This window comes from Sipha flava, unplaced genomic scaffold (assembly GCF_003268045.1).
Source record: "Sipha flava isolate LNK unplaced genomic scaffold, YSA_version1 553_pilon_pilon, whole genome shotgun sequence".
In the NCBI taxonomy this organism is placed as follows: Eukaryota; Metazoa; Arthropoda; class Insecta; order Hemiptera; family Aphididae; genus Sipha; species Sipha flava.
This window is the reverse complement of record NW_020273536.1, coordinates 55,554-81,720: the sequence shown is the minus strand read 5'-3', so window position 1 is coordinate 81,720 and position 26,167 is coordinate 55,554. Positions and strand designations below refer to the sequence as shown.

The following is a 26,167-nucleotide window of genomic DNA, read 5'->3' as shown; positions in this document are numbered from 1 at the left end:
TTAGCATCCTTTTAAACACACTGCCAAGTATAATTAATTACACTGGTTAAACCGTTAAGTGGAGATGCCTATAAGCGTAAATTAAAGAGCAATTGCCAAAAATCATTCTTTTATTACATCGGAATACGAGTCATGTTCATTTCAAAAATAATTAGCAAATAGAAATATAATTTTCTCATTACATTTATAATATTTAGGGTTAAAACATCCTTTTGTTAATTTAATAAGGAAACAGAATAATATTTAACTTTTATACGCTTAAGGAATTTATTGCTATATTTATAATACAGACGTGTATTTTCAATTAAAAAAAAAAAAAAATAATAATATGGAAAAATATAAAATAAGTTAAACCTTTTAAAATGTAAGCATTTAATTATTAAAAGATTTTAAACATATATTAGTAATAATTATAATTTTGTGAAATTATTCCAGTAAATTAAAATGTTCGATTCAATCGAATAAGTCATTTTAGCAATAGTTATTAGCAGGCATGTACACAGAGAGGTGTTTTGGGTGTTCAAACACCCCCCGAAATGTTTGGTTTTAGAATATTTGGTGAGTTATGCTCGATAACAATCTTAATATTAATTTTAAGGTTTTTATGACATTGCTATACAATGTACATACATTATCTCTTGGGCTCGGAATTTTTCTTAAAAAGTACTAAATTTACATGCACTTATGCGCTTGAAAAAGAAGAAAAATTGTCTTAAAAATATGGACTTTTATTTTACTTTTTTACACTAAATGATCATTTGAAAAAATATGCAAAGAGCTCTTAAATCTAAAAATTAAGAATTATTCAAAAATATGCATTTGAAATTTTTGATATGTTTTTCGTAATATCTTGAAATTAATTTCTATCTTATTTACCTACTCTCCCAGTATCCATAGCTACAAGTGAACGCTCTTTTTTTCCCTTCGTAGGTTGAAAATGTATTTATGTAATAAAACAAGTGAAGAAAGGTTAAATAGATTAACATTGTTAAATGTATATAGAGACATAGAAGTTAATTGTGAAGATATTCTTCAAAAAAAAGTAATGTAAGTATATTATAAGTCATAGTAAAATTTCATTTGTTTATCAAGAAAAAGTTCTGATCTTCAAAAATACCACCCAAAACTTTTTTCTGCGTACGTCACTGGTTATTAGCTAAGTTAAATATGAAATCTGTTAATCTACTATATATAGACTTACATAGGATTATAAAATTAATCTAGTATGAGACTAGTCGTATTTTATGACGATGATATTATGGAATATGTAGATAAACAATAAATGTATGTAAATATTCTTAAATTTACTCAGTACCCTAGTTGAAGGTATAGTTATAAAGTAACATATATTCTAAATAATAGTGAATGATTTTGAAATGTTGTACGTTGTTTTTTTTAAATCAAATAATTCAAACTCGATTATCATCTTTGGTAGCTTACAAGTTTATAAATATATATTTTATTACCTATGTTAAACTGTTTTAATATAAGTGTATATATATATATATATATATATTAAACATTATATTAATTTTATACTCCAAAACATAATTCTTAAATATAATATGAAGGTATTCATGTTATATAGCATAATCAAGTATATGTATATAAAATTTGTTGTGTTTAAGTATTTAATTTTTAAGTGTATTTTAATAAAATAATGAACATTATTCAGAAAATTATAATAGTTTATGCAAAACATTTATTTTTATTTTTTGTGGCTAAACTATTACAAACGGCTACCATTTCCGTCTTTCCATCCATCAAAGTACTGTTTGAAGGCTGTTGGCTCACCTCCTTCGATAACCCGGATTACCTATTGTGGAAAAAATAATTAAATTTTATTATAATATTATTATATATATGTTTATATATAATTGGACGTACTCTTGTCCAAGCCGGATAATTATTTTCTTTAATGAAAACTTGGGCGCGCTTAAGAGATTCGACTTTTTCTTGAGTCGTTCCCTTTTTACCGATCCAAACATATATTCCTGATGAAACTGTATCCAAAATGAAGCAATCCTAAAAAAAATAAATTACGATTTAAATTGTAACTCTGCTTTAATTTCTGTGCCCTTTGATAAACATACATCAGTTTTCAAATGTGTCTGAACAAGTGGTTTTTGATCAATTTTTTCGGTAGTAATTTTTCCTCCTTGAGCGTCTGATATTTTGTATAAAACTGGTGTTGCCTTAAAGATATATGGTTAATCTAAAAATAAATGTTTGAGTTTAACTAATAGTTATGCTTACTGCTTCTTTCTTTTCGAATTCTTGATCGTCGTCAACAGCTGGTGGGACTTGTTTGGCGGATCCAGAGCCCAATTCTTTAAAGAATTTTTCAAATTCTTCTGGAGTACTTGATCCATCTAATAAAAAATATTGTTTAAATTATATTTGTATAATAATATAATTAAACGTATTTCTTTACTTAAAGTGTTATAAGAAACTTAATATCGATAAGATAGTTTTAAATTAAAATTAATTTCAACATATTTAGAGGCGTTTTTATATGTTTTATCATAAAAATTACATACATCTAGAAAGGTTTAGCAGATGAGTTTCATTTGAAAAACTGAAGTAAGAATTATAAAGTTTATAAGCTTTTTTAGATGATTAATAAATCAATATAAATTTTAGAAAATAAATAAATATTTCAAAATTATGCGGGAAGTTTTAATGACTTTCTCTTCTATTTGGCTATTATTGCTCATATATTTTAACAGATTCTCTAAATAAAATGTAAGTACTCGAAGTTCAATACGAATCGAATATTTTTCATTTTTTTATCAATTCAAAATTAGTTTTTGAATTTACAACTTAATGTTGTACACTACGTTAAATTTTTACATTTACATTTTTTTAGTTTTGTTATTAAATATTAATGTTTACAATTTTAAGTATTATAGTTGTGAATTTTGTTTATCATTTCAGAGTTAAATATTTTTTGATTTTATTAAAAATTATAAAGTTCATAAAATAAATTACAAGTTCTTAGATTTCAATTTTTATAAAAAAAACATAAAATGAAAACTAATGGGCAAGCAGGAATAAATACATATATTATTTGTTTATTTATAAATATATATTTTGTATCTAAAATAAAGTGATATTTATTAAGAATTCAGTTAAAAATAAACAAGTATAAAGTAAAATTAACTTTTCTAAATATTGTTTTATTTTATAATTTTTTCACATACAGTAAGGCATAAAATATAATAATGTAATGAATTTAGTTTAGTTTAAGAGAATGACATTTAAATGTAAGAATATCATAAAAAGTATAATTTTATAATATTATTATCATAGTTTTAAATTTGAGTAAAAGTTTTTTTTTCGATTAAGAACTTTTAAATTACTAAATTATTTATAATTATAAAGCAATTAAAATAGGTTTCAAATAGTGAATCAATATAAAAACATACAAGATTCTTATTATTTAATGTTATATACATATTTGATTTGATTTTAGTAGGTTTCTGTGGCTTTTAAAAAACAACACAATTACAATACTAACAAGGTTTCAAAAAAAACCTATTATTTAGACTGTTAAATAAGGCATAGATATTCAAGCTTTATGCTAATATCATCATATTTAATAAGTTATTAAAATAATCAAGTATCAAATGTTCAATTATTGTTTGATACAACGTATGTTACTCACCGACTATGTTTACTTTAACTCTTCCAGAATGATCCTGATCTCTAACTTGATTGGCAACGTTTATAGCCTTCAAACGTTCAGTTCCTTTGGCTTTTGGTCCGACATACACAAAGATTTCTTTACCAGTGTCCAAAATGAAACAGTCACCTTCGTTCATAGACGTTACTTTTGGTTCAACTTGTCTCACTCGAATATTTTTTTTGCCCTTGATCTGGTACAGTTTCTTTTCCCCTCCGGCATTAATTTCCGCATGATTAAATCCGGAAGCTACACCCCCAGGTAGATAACGAATGGCTAAACGAAAAAATTAAATAGTATTGATTATTAGTGGTAACGATTGAAAAAGTAATTAATTTGTTCGTAGGTATGCTGACAAGGTGTAAAAAGTGCTAGGAAAGCTTGACTTTCGTGGTCTTGAGTTTCTTTGTGTTGTACCGGATCTCCACCAAGAGCATCATCCAATTGAATAGAAAGAATTGCTGCAGCGCCAACTTCATCCTTAATGTTAAGTATAAATCATTAAAATAAAAATGGGCAATATTTAATAATATATAAACTTCATTCACTAACTTGTGACGAAGAACTACCCGACCAATAGTAAATATCAGATGTGAATTTCTTGTTTTTGCTTTTATCTTCTTTCGACTAAATATTTAAAATATATTTTATTTACATTATTCAAATTAATATATGACATGCATATACATCTATATAGATGAAGACATTTAAAATGTAAAATGCTGTTAACTTTATATTTATTATGGATAAATACACTTACGTTTAAAACAATGTAAGAATCTCCTGTGTAAAATTTTCCATAGTCCTTCACCGGATAAGGTACAGGTTCGAAGTTCTATAAAAAAATAAAAAAAATAAGATTATAACATTTTTTTATAGTGGAATGTTAATATTATTTTTGAATATTAATAACATAATTTATTAAACATAATAAGGTTAAAAAGGTTTTAATAGTTCTAGAAAACACAGACACACAATATATATTTGTATTTTATATACACTTTATTTTATGAGGTGATAATATTATTTTGTATGTCTGCCATGCTAAAAAAGAGAGAGATTTGTGACGAAGAAAACAATAATAAATAAACGAAACATTGAAGGCCAAAAAGTATAAAAAAAACCTTCAAATTGACCTTCACAATGGTAACCAGGAGTCTTATGGGAACCTTATATTTTACCTCAACAGACTGGCTAGTACTTCTGACGTTAAAGTTATATTTTTGTCTTATTATATAAATATATTGTTTGTACAGTTTTTCAACATCTGTGTTCGATTCCAATATAACAATGAAATTATTAGTTATCAAAAATTTTTGTTTTCAATTTTGTGTCTGTGAATACTTTTCGAATAAAATGACGAGTACCAACTTTAAAAGTTATATTATGCACGACGTGTCAAATTTTATCTGGTTGGTAACTGAACACAAATATAGTATATTAAATGGGCTGTTATGTGAAATTTCCTTCTGTAATTTATATTATATATATATATTATTTAAGATTAAAAGAGTTTGTCAAAAATAAATAATATTTATTGTGAAACAAATTATTAATATACAAAAGGTAAACTATATTTCAGCACTTTATAGTTATAATGTAATATGAGTATTTAACTTCATTAAGCCTATACGAGAAAGTGAAACGCAAAAATCGAAATCGTAGAACATTGCGTATTCTACCTGCATAAATTTATATTTTGTAATATGCTACGGATCGCTAAGTTTTTAAACCCGGAAAAATAGGTAGGCGAGTTGACAGATATAAAACCACGCTACCCTTAGCCTAGCTTTCATGACCATACAACGCACGTTTAGGTAACTCTTTTCATTAATGACCGAAAGGAGTCATGACCTTTAAAAGTTATAAAACCTATTTTGTTATACAGATATTTTTTGTCCGTCTTGATAATTTATGACACCAAAGTTTTACTACGAATATCTATATTATAATGTGTTAGTTTGCAATTTCACGTAGAATATATCTACAGCATAATATTAATAAATAATGATATATTGTACGTGAATAATATTTTGCGATAGATAATTTGATTTATTAATTTTAAAACAGTAAAACGAACAGTTTAAATATTATTACGTATAAGATAATTAATAATTTTAACTTTGAGATGAAATATGAATAATTTATCATTATATCTCGTATGTTTTTCATATATACTCTTATAGTTCTGTATCTGTTTACTATTCATTTAGATATGGTTTTGGTTTTCAAGCGAATACTGATTAGTCACGTTTTGATGACCTATATTATGTGTGATAAAAAAAAAAGAAACTTAATGAAGTGTTATTATTATTATTCAATATAATAACAGGAGTGTTAATATATTTAAAAAATATTTATTGAAATATAGATGATCATATAATTAAAATTGTATTTTATTACACTTGTTTTATGGTGAACTATTGTTTTGGACAGTAAAATATTACCATAACAAATATATAATTTATCATGACATCATATGCAATGCAAATTTTTCGATGACGTGTTGTACTTGTTTAAAGTATACCCGACAGTAATCGTAGAAAACATTTTAATTGGCTGAAAAAAATAAGTATCCAGAGTATGTCGGAAAAACTGTTCTTCTTTTTAACCATAGTACGACTTACCCCGACAAGAAATATAGAGAAATAATATAACATTCAAGACTCAAAAACTGAAACTATCTGAAATTAATGAGTTAGAAATATTTACTTAAAATGTATGAACTACCTACACTCATAAAGGCGAAGAGTTCACTATAAAACGTATGATAGCTGTTTGTAAACCAAAAACAGTGACACGTAAATATTTCGTTTTGAATTTTTTTTTACATATATACGCTCGGGCGTCATCGCTTATCATTGCTTTTAGACTTACATTAAGTATTCCTCACGCTTTGGTAAATTATAACACGATTTGAGGTAAAAATACTAACTTCCTTGTTAACCACAATAATAGCTAAAACAATTTGATATTTGACGTACGTAAGTACATTCATGTATACTATTTTGAATACACTGGTAATTTCTACGTATATTTTTACTACTTAAAAGTAGATGTTTTCTGATAAATTTATATTGCAGTTACATTACAGAATAAATTAAATCAATTTTGTGGTTACATGTCAATATATATCATACCATGTAATATATATAACAGTAAATTTAAAAATAAAAATTTGAGAGGATGTTCATGAAAATATTACATTTTAAACAATTATAAATTTTGAAAACAACTTTTAATTAAATAATCAAATAATTGCTTGTTTAAAATAGTGAACTAAATTTTATTTTAGAGGTCGTATTTTACATACCTTTTACTTAATCGATAATAGTCTCATACATTTATCACAATTTTCACAAAACACGCAACTATATATATTATACACTTACGAGTTTCGATACTATATTATTAGTATACTAAATTGATTTTACTGAACTTGTTAAGAAAAAATAATAGAACATTCATAGAATAGAAACGTAAATATCTGTATTATTTTTGTATATTGTTACTGTTCTACACTTTTAAAGACAGAAAAATTTTAAACGGAAGTTGGTTTTTGAAAATATTGAAATATTCGATATTATGAGTATTAAACTATGTATTAAATATTATTATTATATTCATCATAATTTAAAATGTATTTATTTAAATATAGATCAGATACAAATATAACACATATTATACCATGAGTATTGAGCAAGGAGGATTCATTATTTTTTTTTTTTTTTGTTAATTAGAGTTACAGAGTATTATCATTTTTGAAAAAATGACTTAGGTACTTCATTTTATAATTAGTATATCTTATTACTCAAATGCAATCATTGTGTTAAACGAGGTATATTATTAATCAGTATACTAGTAAATTAAAAGTAATTTAGAAAAATCTTAGTTATTTACTTGTAAATAGTTTTTTTTATAAATTATTCAGTATTCTATACCTGTCTAATAATTATATATATAAAAAAATTATAAAAAATGGACTGCTAACTACATAAGTTTCCAAATAGACGCAGCTTACTATTTAGTACAATGCATATAGTGATTTGTGAGAGAATACGTATTGAATCATAAAAATAAAAATTAGAAATATGAACGAAATAAAAAATCGCCGATAATCGCGCGCTAAGTAGTTTAAATTTTATAACTATATGTGTTGAGTATATACTATTTTCAAAGCAGCCACGTGAATCTAATGACGACGAAACATTACTTGTACTCTTGTACAAAAAAATCTTTTGTACGAACATTTTTTCAAACAATTTTGAACTTTTACAAAATAACCTAATCAAAATTAGGATTTTTTGCAGTATTTAAAAAATACAATATAACAATAGACACGTTCGTTCGACGCAATTGCAATAGTGTTACATGTTGTCTTATTATGTGATGCTATATGAAAAGAGAAAGCGGAACAATAATAATGATAAAATAATAAAAACAAATAAAAACTAACTAAATTATCATCGTAAACATTAAAAAAAAAAAAATCAAATATAATAATGTATTAATGGTATTACCTCGATCCTCCAAATCTTAAGTCCAGCCGATTTGCCGGCAGATTCAAACGCGGGATGCATAACTGACGTTCGGAGAACAGCGGTACTTTTTGAACTCGACGAACCCGTCGACGCGGCTTCGGATGACGAGAAAGTAATGCACAGTATCAATTGTAGGAGCGCTAGTAATGGAGTCATGGTATTGCGATTCGCGGCCAACGCCATCGTGACGCGTTCCGTTCGTCTAAAACGAAACAAATTACGACAAAATGACCAACTCCACGGAATAATTATTTTTAACTGCATCGGCCGGGATTAAAATCATCATTCACGATCTTAACGAGGATATTTGCAGTCCTCAGCCGATATAAGTCGGAATTATTACTATGTGTGTTATAACGAACATCATTGCAGAAAAGCAAAACGTTCTGCCATTTCGTACATTCGATTCAAGGCTAACGCACGTTAATAATTCGTGTAGTAACCTCAAAATCAAACATATGCAGAGCATATACGTATACAAAATAGTGTATACTAATTTAATTCAAATGAAAACGTTTATAGTATACGAATACTAAGCGTGATAGGTATGTAATATATAGTATATATACTCTGACATCGGGGTGTTTAAGTGACCGTTAAAATAATACATTTTATTTATAACACGTGTTCGGTTAATAAACTTTACAAAGACATATTAATATTTATTTATTGGTAATATCACAAGGGTTAGACCACGTATAACAGGCTGTAACAAATAAATAATAATAAATCATAGGGACTGTACACCGACGGTTATTAATGGCGTCTCATATAGTGAGCTATTTTATCAAATGATATGTGATCGTTCGTAATCGTCGATGAGTGTCAAAGTAGTTATGACATGACGTTACATTTGGAAAATTGTGAGCGATGACTGTGCTGCAAAAAAATTAACTGTGAGTATCGGCATTTATAAGTCATTATTTTCCGGTTCTAAAGTTCCATTACCTAAAATAATCTATTCTATTTACTGTTGGACACGCGATTGTAAAAATATTATTTCTGATGAAAAACAAAATTGGAAATATACCGATAGATTTTTTGATTATATACACTCGGTGTCACGCATGAATTCAAGGGAAGGGCAAAGGTGACCGGTGTTCCCTTAAATTCATCAAAAAAGTTTTTTTTTTTTTTACATAACAAAAAAAAAAACTACTCAATTATTTTTTATTGAACATTTAAGAATCTAGACTTCAAAAATTCAGGAATAAACTTTTCGTCTTCCATTAGAATAATTTACATTGTATAAAACTAGTTATAATTTCTTCTACATTCAAACCGTACACCAATAATTGTAAATTATTCAAAATTACTAAGTGTTTTGACCCAAAAAAATTAAAAGGAAGTTATTAACACTCACATTACGTTTGTCGTTTTTTAACACACACCTGGTAATAATTTTTAATGATATATCGGCAGTGTCGGATTAACGAATTTACCGCATGGGGGCAGATTTTAAAATTTCGCCCTTTAATCCCCTCCATAAGCCAAAAAAAATAAAAAAATATATATGTATATAACAAGTAACAACAAAGTTAAGATTGTTTAATTAATTTATATTTATAAACATATTGTAACACCAGTAGTTTTTAAATTTATAGACCTTAGTAGGTACCAAATATAAAAAATTTAATACAAATTTATTCATTATAAAACATTTACAACTATTTTTTAGCTTTCTGTGAAGCAAACTCTTTAATAATATCATTCCAATTTATACTTTTTAGGAAAATATTTATAATAGATATTAGAGACAACTTTGACATATTTTCATTAGATAATTATGTTTTCTGGTAGTTATTGACTCTTTTTAAAACTGAGAAGGATCTTTCTTCGCTAGTATTTGAACATGGTATAAATATAAAAAGTTTTAAAGTTATTTCCACAATAGGAAATGAATCGTTTAACTTTGATACTGTTAATATTTTAAGAAAACTGAGCATAGATAAATTTTCATCTTCTGAAAAATACTTCATTATTGTTTTAAATTTACTAATCTCATTTTCAAATTCCAGTTATAAACACTATAAATATTTACTAATTGTTTTGATTTTTCTTGTAAAATATCATCATCAATTCCTTCCACATTAAAAAAAACCCATAGAACTCATTTATTTCAATATATGCATTTGTATACACTTTCCACTCATATTGATTGAAAATAAAATATTAGGCACGTTTGTTTTTCAGTTAATCATGATTCGTGAATCGAATTCAACAACGACAACTATGATCACGAGACTCATGAGAGAGAGAGATTTATAACAAAAATAATTGATTGGTAGTGCGTAAATAAATTAATTGAAACTATTAATATCAAATTTAATAATCTGATAGTTATAAATTATAATACACATATAGAGATATATAATAAACACAATAAACACAATTTTGTCAGTGTAACGAAAATAAAAATGCATAGGTTCGAGTGCTAAATAATAATATGGTTTTACCTTTAATATGCTAACGCCCACAGACGAAATAACTCAGCGATTTAATATAATATAAAATAACTATTATAATATTATACAATTATTATTAATATTTTTCAATAATAAATTAATAATTTTTCCTAAAAACTAGTATATACATTAAAAAATTTCAAAACTTTTGTTAACGCCGTCAAAAAATGTCCGCCCATAAAATTTTGCCACCGGGGCAGCTGCCCCTTTGCCCTTCCCCCTCCCTTAACCCGGAACTGTATATCGGTATTTAAAACCTACCAAAGTGATATTTTAAATATAATTCACAGGTTTGACGAACAATGAAATAATCCAAATATATATAATATATATAATAAACCTTGCCTTGTAATCACATATAAGAATGTATATTTGGTATAAAAGATAAAACAAAAGCTTGTCTCTGCGAGAAAACGCAAATTTAACGCATCCACGTCAATGTAAGTTAATACAACTGACAAATTTTTTAAGATATTGATTTTCATTTATAAAAATATATTATCGTTGTAATAATAAAAAGTATATCGTATCTACTAATGAAGATAAATATTATATTCGCTGAGAAAACTTTATTAATGAAAGTGTTGTACTAACTAATTGTTCCTTAAAACACATAGATGAATTGCGTAATGTGAACTTGAGGGAGATTAACGATTAGGTAAGAAGACATTTTTTAAAATTCATTCGAATGCTTTTATTCCAAACACTCACAATACTTATAACAATGAAATTGCGTTTATCTTTTTTTACAAAATTATATTTTACTAAATTTGTAAATAACTATGTAATTTATATACTTGTAAAATGTCATTAATAATGAAAATGATATTAAATAAAATTAAAAAATAAACATTTTTGATAAAATATTTGTGTTGAAAACATTATAATGTTTGTTTATTTTTGTTTTTAGCACGAAACAAGTATATACGAGGATGCATGTAAATAAATATCGAGATAAATTTTATCAAAATCGACTTTGTTCAAACAGTATGCAACAACCAGTAATTAATAACATTTATAATCGTCATCAGTCATTATCACATCATCACATTATGCCGGAAGAGACCTTGAACATGTTAGGCATTGAATGTTTTCTGAGTTCATACAAAAATTATGCACGGAACTTCGGATTTTGATATGGCAAATACGCTGAATAAGAAATTAATGATAATTTAAATAGTATTCATCCTATCTCTGGATCATGGGCTTGTCAACATTTAAATAAAAAAAAAATGTTCATCTAAATGTTCAACGTAGTTTAATCAGAGGAAAATATAATATTTTACTGTAATGCACGTATACTTCCATTTGGATGTACGTATTTAAGAGTAGAACGAACGCACAGATCCTTTTAAGAGAGTTGCCGTTGTGTTATTTAAATTTATGTGCGTAATTATATATACTATGCATGAAGTTTAGAAGCTTTATTGTGTCAAACACAATATGTTTAGTACTCGTACTTAGTATATATAATATTTATTATTTTAACTATTATATTAATATATTATAATGTTTCAAACGTATTTTTAGATCCAAAACACGTTTTAATATGTTGTGTAGTATTAAGTATTTAAAATGTAAAAAATATTTTATATTGAAAAAGTCCAAATTTAACGATATTTTTACAACTTAATGGTTTAGAGGCCAAAAATTATAAATTTATTTTTCTCTAAAAAAATATTTTAGTACATTAGATAAATATAAGAAAGTTTTATCATTCTGCCAAATGTGTTCTATGTGTACAAAACAATTATTTACCATGTTACATTTGTGTATTTTATTTTTCATGTTTTAGGATCTAGAAATATATTTTAATTATATGCATGTTCTGTTATTTTTATCAATGATCTTGGACTTCAAGACTTTTAATAATCATTATAAGTAGGTAGTAAATATTTATAATTATTACATTTTAACCGCTTAGGTATTTGATACTAGTTTGCTTTACATTTTATTTTGAATAATATTCTACTGATCCAACGCTTTTGTTCACGTTTATTGGTTATTACCAGGCTTCAAATTTTGTAGCATTGAAAAGTACTGAAATTCATTCGAAAAAGCCAAAAAAAAAAAAAAAAATCGTAATACAATTATTGATATATTTAGTAGACTATTATTTACAAATACTATAGAAAATAAATATTATAATCGCAACATTATAAATTAATTCAAAATGTAATTATAACAAATTGGTATTAAATAATCATAATATTTAGTATATCTTGTATGTATAAATTGGCTGGTATTATTGAGACCGAAAAGAAAATAATGTATAGGGTGTCAATGCATAGTTGACGTTCGCCGTCTATTACAAATACGATTGGTCGACGATGTGTATACGTCAGCACTTAAAGTGATATAATGTTCGATAATTGTATTCTAATTGTCATACTCTAAAATAAGTACATTTTATTATAAATTTCAGATATACTTATAATTTATAAGTAATGATAACAATTGATGCGTTAATCCAAAATCATTTAAAAATTGTCAGTTAATGTTTATAATTTATAATTAAATTAAATTTTCAACATTAAATCAATAATATTTTAATCTAATGTATCACTAAAGATTAAAGTTTTTACAGATTTCTCGATAAAATGTTTTTATAATAAAAGCATTCAAATATTCGATAAGTGAAATTTGATATAAATATTATATTGACTATTAAGATAAGTACAGATAACATTTACAGCCTTATTAAGATTATTAAACATAACTTTGTGCACATAAACCATATTATTCATAAAAGTGCCAAACAATTGGCAATTATTCTTATCAACTTTATGCATAAAAATTATATGTTGTAAATAATTTAAAATAACGAAATATTGTTTATTTTATTATGGTATATGCGTATAAAAATAAGATATTTTATTTGAAAATATCAATAGATAAACATATAAATAATTCAATAATTTGTGAGTAATATAATTTTAATATGTAAAAAATAAATGCTGTACGCAAATATTGTTTTTTACAATTGGTTTAACACTTTTTTAAACTCTGAAGTGTAAAGGAGCTATTTCATATTATGATATTTTTGCTTGCATATTTTGATGTATTTTAATATCATACATTAATAATATTATATAATTATTTAATAAAATATTTTTGATCTCGTTTATAAAATTCATATCATAAAAAAAATGGTGAACATAGTTTAATAAAAACCGATTTTCTACATTTATTGTAGATGCGAAAAACAATTTTTTACATAGACATTCTTGAATTACGTAGTTTGAGTTAGAAGTTTTTATTATCTACAATGTAGTTCTATTACATGGATATACATTTTATTAGAATGTTTTTTTTTCTTTTTGTACTTAAAACTATGATACATAACTTCATATTTTTAGCACATATTTTAAAAATATTGGCTTTCTTTAAAATCAAATCTATAAAAATATATAATCACTAATACATGCTAAAATTAAATTTAAGAGAAAATCTGAAAATGTTGAGTGTATATATAATCTTTTATGAGTCAATGGAGGTTAGTGTTAAATTAATTTAATTACTTACATTTAGAAAAAATCAATACATCTAAATATCTGACCACAAAATACTATGATTTTAGCAAACTAATTTCAATATTATATATGAATTTATTTGATAAAAAACATATAATATTTCATTGATCCTGATGCGATGTATACTTAAAAATATTTCAATAAGTTTTAAAAAATTGTATTTTTTTAAAAATTAGAACATACAAATAAATGATAAAGTAGTGAATAAATAATCTTATCTAATTTAATTTAACATTTAACAGGATTGAAATACTATAATAAATTTTACCTCAAATTCACTGCAAATTGATTTATGATTTTTTCGCACTACTCAAACTCTGTAAGATAAATACTAACTGCTTGTTCGAAACGAAAACAAATAATGATCAAAACAGAAGTACTGCTACGTAACAGGTAGAACTTGATCAATTGCTAGTTACTGCGTGTTTGACCTTTCATATGATGTTGATAGATATCCATGTAAAGGGAAAGGAATTTGTATGTATACGTTTATATCGGGTGAATCGATAAACGCACTACCTCATTTACAAGTATAATATTTAATGTTCTTATGATCATTATTTTTTTAGTTTAAAATACTTTATAATAATAACAAAAATATTCTTATATTTTATTTTTAATCACTTACGTAATATACGTTTATACCATATAAACATATGAACTATAACGTTTTAATAATCATCAAATAGTAGAATATGACTTTTTGGGCTTTATTGATTTATTATAACAACAACTATTTTGAATTAAATTCTTTTGAGAAAAATATTTTCTTGGAAATATTTTTACATAAAAATCGAATATTAAGTATATAGTTATAGTTATGTTATACACATTTTTACCGTTCATAAGTAGAGAAATGATTCACAACAAAATATATAATTTTAGTGAACATATGAACGATAATATACTCGTATTAATATATATGATATACTTCATAATAATTTTTTACTAAATAGTTGGTTATACAAATAAACCCCATGTAAACACAAATAATTAGTTTTATAGTTCTTAGCTAAATTCATAAATTAAATGTTCAGAATATTATTCTGTTTATGATAATGACATTTCAAATAGTTCAGTTGTCTTCTTTTAAGTTTAATATAAATATATTTAAGTTTATATAGAAAAAGAGTGAGCAATGTACATCGAACATGGATCATCCGATATACCTACTCTCGTTGTTTTAGTAATTAGTATTGTTTCTGGTCGAATAATGTGGTTATCAATATATATGCTATAAATGATAACAATGACCTCCGTGTATTAAGGAATTACTCAATCAAAATAACAGCACAGAAAACATGAATAACTTAAGCTGAATAGAAATACTTCTGAGTATTATGATCAGTATTTTTCATTACAATGTAAATAAAATAAAGTGGAAATTTCAAAGTATATAGAGATACTCATTTTCGTGGAATACAATAACAAAGCTATTGGTTTTAATACCACGTAGTATAGAGTTTTAAAATTAACTCTCGAATATATTAGTATGGATTGTCAAAGAATAGAAATTAATAATAATGACACTCTCAAGTATTATTAAATTACCTCAGCGCATAATTTTAATTTTTATAATTTAATTTTGTAATGTTACTGTCGTAAATATTTCAACTTGTATTCTATGAAAATTGAAAAATATGTAAATTGTTTTTACACTTTATTGTTCACGATGTAATAATTAAACATACAATACTTACCTATATTTTAATAATAAAAAGATAATATGATGAGAGAAAATCATAGAACAGAGAACAATGAAATAATGTAGTACCCTTAACAGTCCACAGTAACCCGTAAACGAAATTATAAGACTTTTTCGTGAACGAGTTATGCGTATAAAATGTTGTATATTCGTATTCACCGAATTTAAATATTGGAAAATTGTTTTCCATCTAAAGTACACTTTTTGTCACGAAAACATCCTGTATATTAATCGGTATGCTAATTTTACATGTTTCAATGGAACCATTTTTGTGTTTAAATTCATATAGAGTTTCTACCGGAAAAAATAAATAAATAATTAGTATGTTCCGGTTCCACACAAATATATTGTTAGACAATTACGTATTAATAATGCAATTGAGCGATTCAATAGATGTGCATCTATAAACATTTCTTTATTCAGTCAATCGGTTTTTACAATTCACAACGGTTGTTACAATACTTTCAGTCTTTACTATAATTATGACGTTTTCATCTTAGTTTATCTATCCAACTTACCACTTACCACTCTTTTTCATATGAATGTATACATAATAATGGTACTGTATGTCATTATTATTAAATACAGTAGTAAAAATTATTTTTTAAAAAAAAAAAAATCGTTGCCAGGTAAATATTTTATAGTGTTTATCAATAAAATAATAACATCTGAGTTACTTTAATATAAACACAAGTGTAACTTAAGTTTTATAATATTTTAAAACAAATTTCAAAATTAAACATCAAATCATGGGACAAAATAAAAGAAATATTGGTAAGTAAACACTAAACATTTTTGATATTCGATTTTAAATCGACTACTTGGTTAAGAGGTTCATCACACTATTTTTGGTAGATTAAGTTTCAACCCTACAGGTCTGGGCCCGAATTTGTAACCTGAAATGACACACCGAGTTAATCCGAAACTGGTATTGAAATTCATCTAGACTCCGTTTTAACTCAATAAGTTTTTCAGAATCATTTTTTAAAATAAAAAAAAAAAATAAAAAAAAGTTGTGAACTTTCGATTATGCTTATAATGAATGAATGTCAATCACCCGGATACGGTCTATTTCATAACTCACAATGATCATGACAAATGTAGATTAGTGGAAACTCGTCCGGGAACCCAGAGGGATGATTGTCAAGAACAATATTTTTTCATCCCACATCCGGCACGGATGTCCGGTTTAGACAAATGAGTTGTCACATATAAAATCATTAAGATAATATTTTTCTAAAATCCAGACGGACTCCTGTACGGATTAATAGAAATGAATCTTACTTCAAGCCTACCAACAATAATGTAACCTATAACTAAGTAGTATAAAAAGAATTCTGGGTCACGTTTTTTTAGAGGGTCTCAGATTTTTCATTGTATATGAAAGATCACTCATTAAAAACTGTATAGATAGATTTAAAAAATGTTATTTCCTTTAACTGAGATTTTTCTTATTTCATTTGGGGTTTTCAAGATGCCTTTATGTGGGCTTAATTGATGGAACAGATTACCAAATTAATTATAAAATTATTTGTGAAGATCATAGTCAAAGTAATGTGCTGCCTGGTTATTAGGTTGTACAATTTATATACGGGTGACAATCAATGTCAGTCACGTTTTATAAATACTGACCAAGAGAGTAATTTATTAAACCTTTCTATAGCTTATCGTAGATTTTTTCTGCACATTTTACACGGTAATTTCCTGAAAAATACGTGAATTTATAATTTATTTGGTTTTATTTTGAATAATGATTCGGTATCTTATAAAAATTCGTATACAGCCTGTGACCTTAAATTAGTCATTGTGTTATAAAATAAATAATTATACAAAATTAAAATTTATAAAACTGATGATCTTAATTCGTATATCCTTTGATTATTGATTTAAAATCATTGATGTAAATTATAATTAATTTAGCTTGATGATTTTAGATATTGAGTACGAAGAATTAAAATCTAAATACTCAATATTACAAAATGAGTGGCGATGTCAGCAAGAAGTCATCGGTCGACTACAGATGAAGACCACGAAACTTCAGTCACAGCTAAAAATTCAAGCTGCATTTTTGACAAAAGTAGGAGCTACCTTGGGTCATTATTTGTGGAAAATTACTCAAGTCCCGGATATCGTCAACATAATTCTACGAGAAGTGATTAAACTTAACAAATAAAATTAAAAAAAAAAAATTACTGAAATTCAAACTTGCAATGCATACTCTTGATATTTGGCAACAAATGAACAAACCATTTAAATTTAACAAACTTTTTCACGTTTTATGTTTAATTAAGGTAACTTGGATTATATTTTACATGAAATAAAATTGAATCATAAAGTATATTAACTGTCCCAAATAGCACTCCTTTGTACGTACGTTTATTGTTTAAAATTGCCGCGACAACAGTCGCTTCCTCTCGATCCCTGTTATTTTTGGCGACTTGGAATATTAGAATAGAGTCTGGTTCCAAAACTGCCAACTGTTACAGTTCAAAATTGTGACCACTCATGATATAGGCTATTGCTCTATTCAGTGTATATGATCTCATTACCTCGTAAAATGTAAATACAGTATTATAGCAACCAATTATCAGTATTCCACTTAATTTTAGTATCAAATAATGCGTATTACGGTGGTAACTACTATAAAAGATATTGGCATTACCCTGTTATTATACTAAATATAAATATCGTCTGGACTATTTCGATTAAATGATATTAGTTATTCTATTGTAATAATATTAACCTTACAGACTTGAGACTAGATTGCTTATCGTATACTTATACTATTAACACGAAATTCATATTATGACATTGTAAATATAATTTCTCGCCATTTACATTTAATTAATTAAATTAAGGTTCAAAGGTTATAATCATTTGGTGTCTCTAGTTATATTGTGATGTACTCTCATAGCCATAGAGACCGATCGGATAGTCTTCCTTCGCCCATAGTTGTTTTTCGAAACAAATGATACATTAATTTTAAATATAATATATTTAAAATTAATGTATCATTTGTTTATATTATAAAAACAATTCACCATTGTCATATCCATGTATTCCTATATATAACCACAGTTTTAAATTGTTTTTATGTATTTTAACTTGATTAAGATAATTTAGTTTCTGATTTTGAGGAAATAAAACTCTTATATTTTGTGTATTAATACATAATATTTAGTGGATATTTTAAAATGTATTATAGTGTTTATATTGTTTAATGACTTAACGAGTCGATTAAGATAAAATTTAAAAATTTTTTGCGTTATTAGTCGCAAATTAAAAACTGGTCACTTTTAAGTTGAAAATTGAACATTTTATGAAAATATTAAATTCTTCTAATTTTCCAATTTCATTTATACGTATATAATACGTTTATGATTATATATTTATTTCATAGAATAAGTATACAACGATAAGATTATTCTTAAAAGTTTGCTCCTTGTAATTTGTTTTTTTACTCTGGTGTTTAAAATTGTTATAGTATTGTAGTATAATTGCAGAGTACAAAACTACCATCATTATCAACATATATACTAATTTGTATTACCCAATGAATAATTTTGTTAACTATCTAGAAATGTTAAAATTATATTCACACTTATTCAGATTTAATACGTTCTCTGTAAAACAATTTATATTTCATAATAATTAGAATACCTAGTTAACTTATACTTCTTTTTTAAAAAATGTATTCAATTAATTGGTTTTTATTGTGTAAAATTCAGTGCAGGTCATGTAGTTTTATAGTTGTATTATCGTTGAAAAATATCTAAATTGGTTAAAATAAAATATATGCGGACCATAAATGCAAGGTAACGGGCCGGATAGTAAAATACGGGTTTTTAAATATGCAAATATATACCTTGCGTGGCTCGCATGACGTCACACCGATTATTTAAAGTATAGACTGTTAGCCTAAATTCTATCTGATTCAGTTAGTTACAGTTTGTAAGAGTCGCAATAAGAGATGTAAGAACTCAACTTTTTAAAACACCCAAAAGGTCACCCATTACAAGCCACGATTGTCGCGGTTCATCTACGATTAATCTACGTTAATTCTTCATGATTCACCACTCTTCGTATTGCGATTATTCAGCGTCTGTATTAATGAGAGATCGACAGTCTTTAAAAATATTTTTCACGCCGTTCATCAGAAATGTATATCAAGAAGAAGAATAACAGTGATATAAAACACCTCTTAGAATCACATTCATTTACTTCTTTCATTTATTGAGTTGTTGGAAAATACATTTGAATTAGCATATTTTTAGATTCATTATACAGTTTTCGCACATATCTTAAATATATAATTTTTAAAAGGGTGTTTTTTGCAAATTTTTAATAAATAGGAAAACATTCAGATTAAATTCGTAACAATTTTATTCTTAATCAATTATAATAACTATTTACTTGTTACGTACTCGAACCAATTAATATGCATCGTACTCGATGCATTAATATCTATATACGTACAAGGTCAGTTTAAATAAAATTTTATTGTTTTTATTTGTAGTCTTTCAATATAATTATTTAAGACCAAATTTTGCATAAAATGCTTGTTACTATTTTCAACATCATATATACGCAGTCAATGAGTGTCCACAAATCATTACTTGATTGATTAAATATCAAAATTTTATGTCACATATTTTTAATGTTAGTGCATGTTTAGCATATCTTTGCATATTTTAGCAAAAAAAGTTTACAAATACATACCTAAAAATCTTAAAATGTGTTGTAGAATTAAAAAAAAAAAAAAAACTGATTAGGTATACGTATATTTACATATCAAATATTTTACGTCTCAAAGAATATTCATCACTAAAAATGTATTATTAAACTTTGTAAATGTTATACGCATTTTATACTAGAGACGTGAAATACCCTAAACAATATATCTAGGTACATTATTAAAACCACTACTACATTTATACAAGACAAATGTTAACAAGAATTACGTTGTGGCCAAGTTAATGTACTGAGTGTTTTTTCGAAGAAAATTATTTTGTAATTTACCAATTAATTTTTATGCCGTTAAAATTCCCAAAATTCCAAATTTTAATAAAATTAATAAATAATTATCACTTCAAAAATAAAATTAAATATTCAATTTAATTTAATTTAAATTTAATTTTGCATGTTTTTAATTTTTTTCTTGGTTATATCAAATTTTTTTTAGTGCATTTTAGATTGCATGCATATCTTACAATTTAAAATGCATATAAATTCGGTTCTTAATAATAACTATTTCATATTCTTTTGCAGGACAAACTAACTAAACTTTCCGAGATTATGGTAAACGTACTCACATCGTTCATTGATACTTATCAATCAAAAATACCCACTACGGATACCGAAGAAACAATGTTTATATTAAGCATTATTGGATTGGTGGCCAATTTGAGCACAGAAGACAGGGGTCGGCAGTTTTTTTCACAAAATAATATTGGAAAAAATGTGATTAAGCTCATAATGACTATAGTGACTCACACTTCATCTTCATCAGGGAATCAGTGGAAAAAGTAAACATATATTTAAATGAATTCAATTATTGTGGCCCTAATATCGTTTAACTCCGTGTTTTATAGCAATAGTAACATGAAAAAGTATTTCTTAAGCAAGTGCCAACTAACTATAAAAGCTTCTCTCCTTCCAAATGAAATAATTAAATCAAAAATGCAACTTGATTGTAATTAAGTATTTTAGGATCAATTTTTAATTTCTTTGAAGACTTTTATCTTAACAACTATAACATTTATAACATACTATAATAATACTATATAAAGTAATGAATAAAGTTATTTTTAAAATGTATATCCTTGTTCCAGCTGATTTGTCGCAGATCTCAATATAAGCTCTAGTAAAATATTTATAAAATTAAAGTTTCAAAATTACTAAAAAAACAGCTTATTATTTTACTAGTTTAATTTCGAAAATGTTTGGTTTAATATTTTTACAAAATTAATTAATTCATAGTTTGATAAATTGTCTGCAATATATAATTTCTATAGAAGTAATTATTAAAAGAATGAATTCATCTAAATTAAAATAAAATGCGTTATACAACTGTTAATAGTACTGTCTTAATGTTATTCATTTTTATTACATAAAACAATAATTTATAAGAATAATTTAATAATATAATATATATAATATAATATAATATAATATAATATAATATAATATAATATAATATATATAATATAATATAATATAATATAATATAAAATATAATATAATATATATAATATTTAAAATAATAATAATTTATAATTTTTATTACCTTTATTTTTAGAATATCGTATGTCGCATTGTACAACGTAAGCATTTTTTCGAATGGATCTTCAGGATTTATGATAGATGCTGGATTGGTCAAAGCTCTAAATGATGACATTGAAGATAGAAACAATACGATGACTGGACCCGATCAAAGATGTTTCGCACTAAAACTACTGCATTCGCTTCTTCGAAATGTTTGCACAAAAACAACATACAATATAATGAAAAATAATGTAAGCATATTTTTTATAATATTATATTACTATATTTATACTAATACTACTATTTAAACTATTATAGCTATTATAAAATAGTATAGAAAATTTTAAATTGGTTTTATATTAATCATATTATTAGATTTTGATTTATGGGTTTTAATGTTTTTTTGTATTGTTGTTTTATTTATTTATTTATATATATTTTAATTATATTTCCTTATGATATACTGCTTAGTGTATCACAACAAGGGGCAGTTCTGGGGGGTGCTCTAGGGGCCACGGCCCCCTCCCAAGCCCGTACCGTATTTAAAAAAAAAATTATATTGTTAACAAAAAATGCATATTATAATATGTATTATCATACGACACGCACAAGTATTTAGATAGAGCCATAGAGATATGACGGTCGAAAGGAGTTTCTCCACACTTCGGAGACTAAAAACCTGGCTTTGTTCAACGATGACTGAAGATAGACTATCAGTATTATTTCTAATTAATGTTTATCATAAAGTAGATATTTTAGATCAAATAGATCATTTTATTGATATTTTTGCCAATTTTAAAAATAGACGACTTGAATTTGTGTTGTAAGAATTATTGTTTTCTTTTTGTTATAAGATTTTGTAAAATTATAACTCCTCCCCCCCCCCTTAACCAAGGCCTCTGGAGCCGTCCCTGATCACAACTAGAAATAGGGAATAGCTCTCTCAATCCATCCCTTCTCATATCAATTCCCACTAAAAACACCTCTCCTGGATAAATTGAATACATTGTCAAACGGCTCACAATTAAAAAATCACCAGGTCATGATCTAATTAGTAATGTTATTGCAAAGAACCTACGTAACAAAATCATTATTTTTTTATCACATATATTCAAAGCCATTTTCAGATAATCATAATTTTCAAGCACTTAGAAACTCGGTCATTATTTTAATCATTAAACTCTACAAACAGCCACAATATCCTGTCTTATACAGACTTATAAGTCTTCTACCAACCTTTTCTAAAATTTTTGAGAAAAGCTTTTTAAAAATACTCATTTCTCTCGCTTCCTCAAAAAACATAATATCCCACACTTAATTTAGATTCAGACCAAAACACTCGACAATGCATCAATTACATAGAACAGTTGATTTCATTCCAGCTCCCTGGAGAAAAAATAATTCTGTACAGCATCGTTTCTCAACCTTTTTAGTATCGTGACCCCAAAAAATAGGTATAAAATATGGTCAATCACTTTGCGACCTCCCCCCTCCATCTATATTAGGTAAAAATTTGATTTGAATTTACATTTTGTAAAACAGCGTTTTATCATTTTTGAGATACGCGACCCCATGTCAAGGTGTTCGCGACCCCCTGCAAGGTCCCACAAGGAAGCGACATCGCGCCATTTCTTTATTCGATTTTCACGCATAACATACCCAATACCTTCTATATATCTTTCAACACATACACTGATCACACTCTAATAATCACCTCCCACGAAAACCACGTCACAGCCAGTAAAATTATCCATAACCATTTAAATATGATCAGCTTGTGGGAAAACTAGTGGAAAATCAAAATAAACGAAACAAAATATGTTCAAGTAACTTTCTCACTACGAAATCTCAATTCTCTACCTGTTTCGTTAAACAATGTAACAATTCCAAAGGCAAACGAAGTTAAATATCTTGGTCTAATTCTAGACAAACGCTTAACCTGGAGTCCACACATAAAAATTAAACGCAAAGCTGTTATCTCTAGACTTCATATCATTAGACCACTTTTAAAATCCAAACATTCCCTGTCCAATAAAATGATCATGTATAAAAAAATAATTCGACCAGTTTAAACATACAGTATCCAGTTATGGGGAACTGCATGGCCATCAAATACTAAAACGCTTTAAGCGTTTCAATCCATCTGCCTACGAGTAATAACGTCTTCTCCCTGGTACTTCCCAAACAATAATCTTCACAAAGACTTAAAAATTCCTACACTCAATTAGCCGAATTATATTACTTCAAATTTCACATAGACTTAACTCTCATAGTAACCCATTAATAAAATAACTATCTTCCACTTTACTTCCTGGTAATGTAAGTAGAAGACTCAAAAGAAAATGGCCTAGATCAAGGACCCTCAAACTTTTATAAACAATGTACCCCTTTTTATCAATAAACTTTTTTGGGTACCCTTCTTAGTTAAAAACTAAATTAAATATAAAAAAATTTAAAAACTTCATTACGTTACCTAAGGGGTACACGTAACACAGTTTGAGAACCACTGGCCTAGATATCTACTACTAAAAAAAAAAATATATATATATATAATACTTAAAATGTACTCGGCCGGGTGGTACTGCTGAGTGCCTGCCCATAAATGTTAATCTCCTGACACTAACCATTTATTAATTATAAATTGACTTATTGTACTAACTGTTGTATAGAATCTATACTATAGATAGTAAATTATTTAAATAAATAAAAATAATTAAAAATTATATCTCCACAATACTATAAAATAATTGAATCATGAAATTCGAAAAGGGTTCATATCTGAAAATTTTAAATTATCGGGAAACTATAAAAGCTGATTTTCTTTTCAATTATTTTCTTTATTAAACAATTAACATAGATTAATTGATTAATTCATCATAATAAAAAAGATATACGAGCCCTTCTCGCTTATAAAATATCGATCTATGAAAAAAATAGATGAAAAAAATGCAGCAAAGTCTATTTTGATAAAAACTTGAGATGAGCACTTTTCGAAATTCACGATTCAATTTTATTTAAATAAAACCCAATAAGTAGTTTGAAATAAAATTGACAATATCAAATGTAGTTAATTCTGTAAAAAAGTTATGTCATAATAATATGCGTTATATCGCGTTACAGGTTCGATTATCTTCGTTAGTGAAACTGACATCCGCTGTTGATACAGAAATTAAAACAATAGCACAAATTATATTGGAAGATTTCCGTAAAGCCAATGAAAAATTCGAAACCAAAATTATCATGTCATAATAAAATTTTAATAAAGTTTTATTCACGTTCGTCTCACCAGCCCACCCCATATCGAAATTGATTATTCTCTAATATGTAACCTTTAGTATGTCATTTGTATGTATTTGTATGACCATTCCCGCCATTTTTATACCAATTGAATTCGAGTTATATCAAAAACAGAAGGGGCGGGGTGGCGAGAAGCCGCCTGCGAACTCGGCCTCTCAGTGACGCACGCCCAGAGTTCGTCGTCGTCACTGAGGGGCTGAGATCGCAGGCGGCGGATTTCTATAACGAAGGAATTTTGAAGCTTGTCCACCGCTATGATAAGTGCCTTAATTTGTTTGGTAACTATGTAAAAAAGTAGCATTTTAATCAATCTTTCAGATGTATATAATAAAAAATTTTTCCTGTACCTAGTTTTTGTTTTAGTACAAAATGTTCTTCACTTTCTGAATAACCCTCGTACATACAAATGACATACTAAAGGTTACATACCACAGAATAATCAATTTCGATATTGGTTGGGCTAGTGAGACGTACGTGTTTTAATCTCAACAAAAACCTACGTTAAAAAAATGCCATGTTCCAGACCACCTCCCAAAAAAGTCGACTTTAAATATTTAAATATTTCCCAGAAACATACATTTTGTGTTATACGATCAACGTTCCAATGTAATGTGCACACAATAGATTCTTTCTGTTTTAATAAAACATACATTGAAGATTCATATCAGCGACATATA

At 26.2% G+C, this 26,167-nt stretch overlaps 2 protein-coding genes across 5 annotated transcripts; one reads left to right on the top strand and one right to left on the bottom strand.

The window, feature by feature from the left end:
- Positions 1–1,675: 1,675 nt before the first annotated feature.
- LOC112691039 (gelsolin-like) lies at positions 1,676–14,617 on the bottom strand. Of its 2 annotated transcripts, none has more exons than XM_025565148.1 (10): positions 14,493–14,617; positions 8,206–8,428; positions 4,446–4,520; positions 4,238–4,312; positions 4,042–4,165; positions 3,668–3,961; positions 2,257–2,372; positions 2,094–2,195; positions 1,888–2,025; positions 1,676–1,816 (listed from the first exon to the last, which is right to left on the bottom strand). In XM_025565148.1, exons 2-10 carry the CDS (start codon positions 8,407–8,409, stop codon positions 1,730–1,732), a joined length of 1,215 nt encoding a protein of 404 aa, XP_025420933.1. In that variant the 5' UTR covers positions 8,410–8,428; positions 14,493–14,617; the 3' UTR covers positions 1,676–1,729. The 2 variants fall into 2 exon arrangements, with proteins under 2 accessions (XP_025420933.1, XP_025420934.1); XM_025565149.1 differs by lacking the exon at positions 14,493–14,617 and adding an exon at positions 14,217–14,296.
- LOC112691040 lies at positions 14,172–26,167 on the top strand. 3 transcript variants are annotated; one of them, XM_025565151.1, is made up of 5 exons: positions 14,172–14,187; positions 17,864–18,081; positions 21,198–21,454; positions 22,228–22,444; positions 25,314–26,167. In XM_025565151.1, the coding sequence occupies exons 2-5, from the start codon at positions 17,950–17,952 to the stop codon at positions 25,440–25,442; spliced, it is 735 nt and encodes a 244-aa protein (XP_025420936.1). In that variant the 5' UTR covers positions 14,172–14,187; positions 17,864–17,949; the 3' UTR covers positions 25,443–26,167. The 3 variants fall into 3 exon arrangements, with proteins under 3 accessions (XP_025420936.1, XP_025420935.1, XP_025420937.1); XM_025565150.1 differs by lacking the exon at positions 14,172–14,187 and adding an exon at positions 16,570–16,703; XM_025565152.1 differs by lacking the exon at positions 14,172–14,187 and having other exon boundaries at positions 17,996–18,220.

Coding starts and splice junctions, on each gene's coding strand:
- LOC112691039 (XM_025565148.1), bottom strand. CDS start 8,409: ATGGCGTTGGCCGCGAATCGCAATACCATGACTCCATTACTAGCGCTC. Junction 4,166..4,237: donor CGGGTAGTTCTTCGTCACAA/GTTAGTGAATGA, acceptor CTTAACATTAAG/GATGAAGTTGGCGCTGCAGC. Junction 2,196..2,256: donor AATTCGAAAAGAAAGAAGCA/GTAAGCATAACT, acceptor TATATCTTTAAG/GCAACACCAGTTTTATACAA.
- LOC112691040 (XM_025565150.1), top strand. CDS start 16,679: ATGGGACAAAATAAAAGAAATATTG. Junction 16,704..17,863: donor ACAAAATAAAAGAAATATTG/GTAAGTAAACAC, acceptor TGATGATTTTAG/ATATTGAGTACGAAGAATTA. Junction 18,082..21,197: donor TCAACATAATTCTACGAGAA/GTGATTAAACTT, acceptor ATTCTTTTGCAG/GACAAACTAACTAAACTTTC.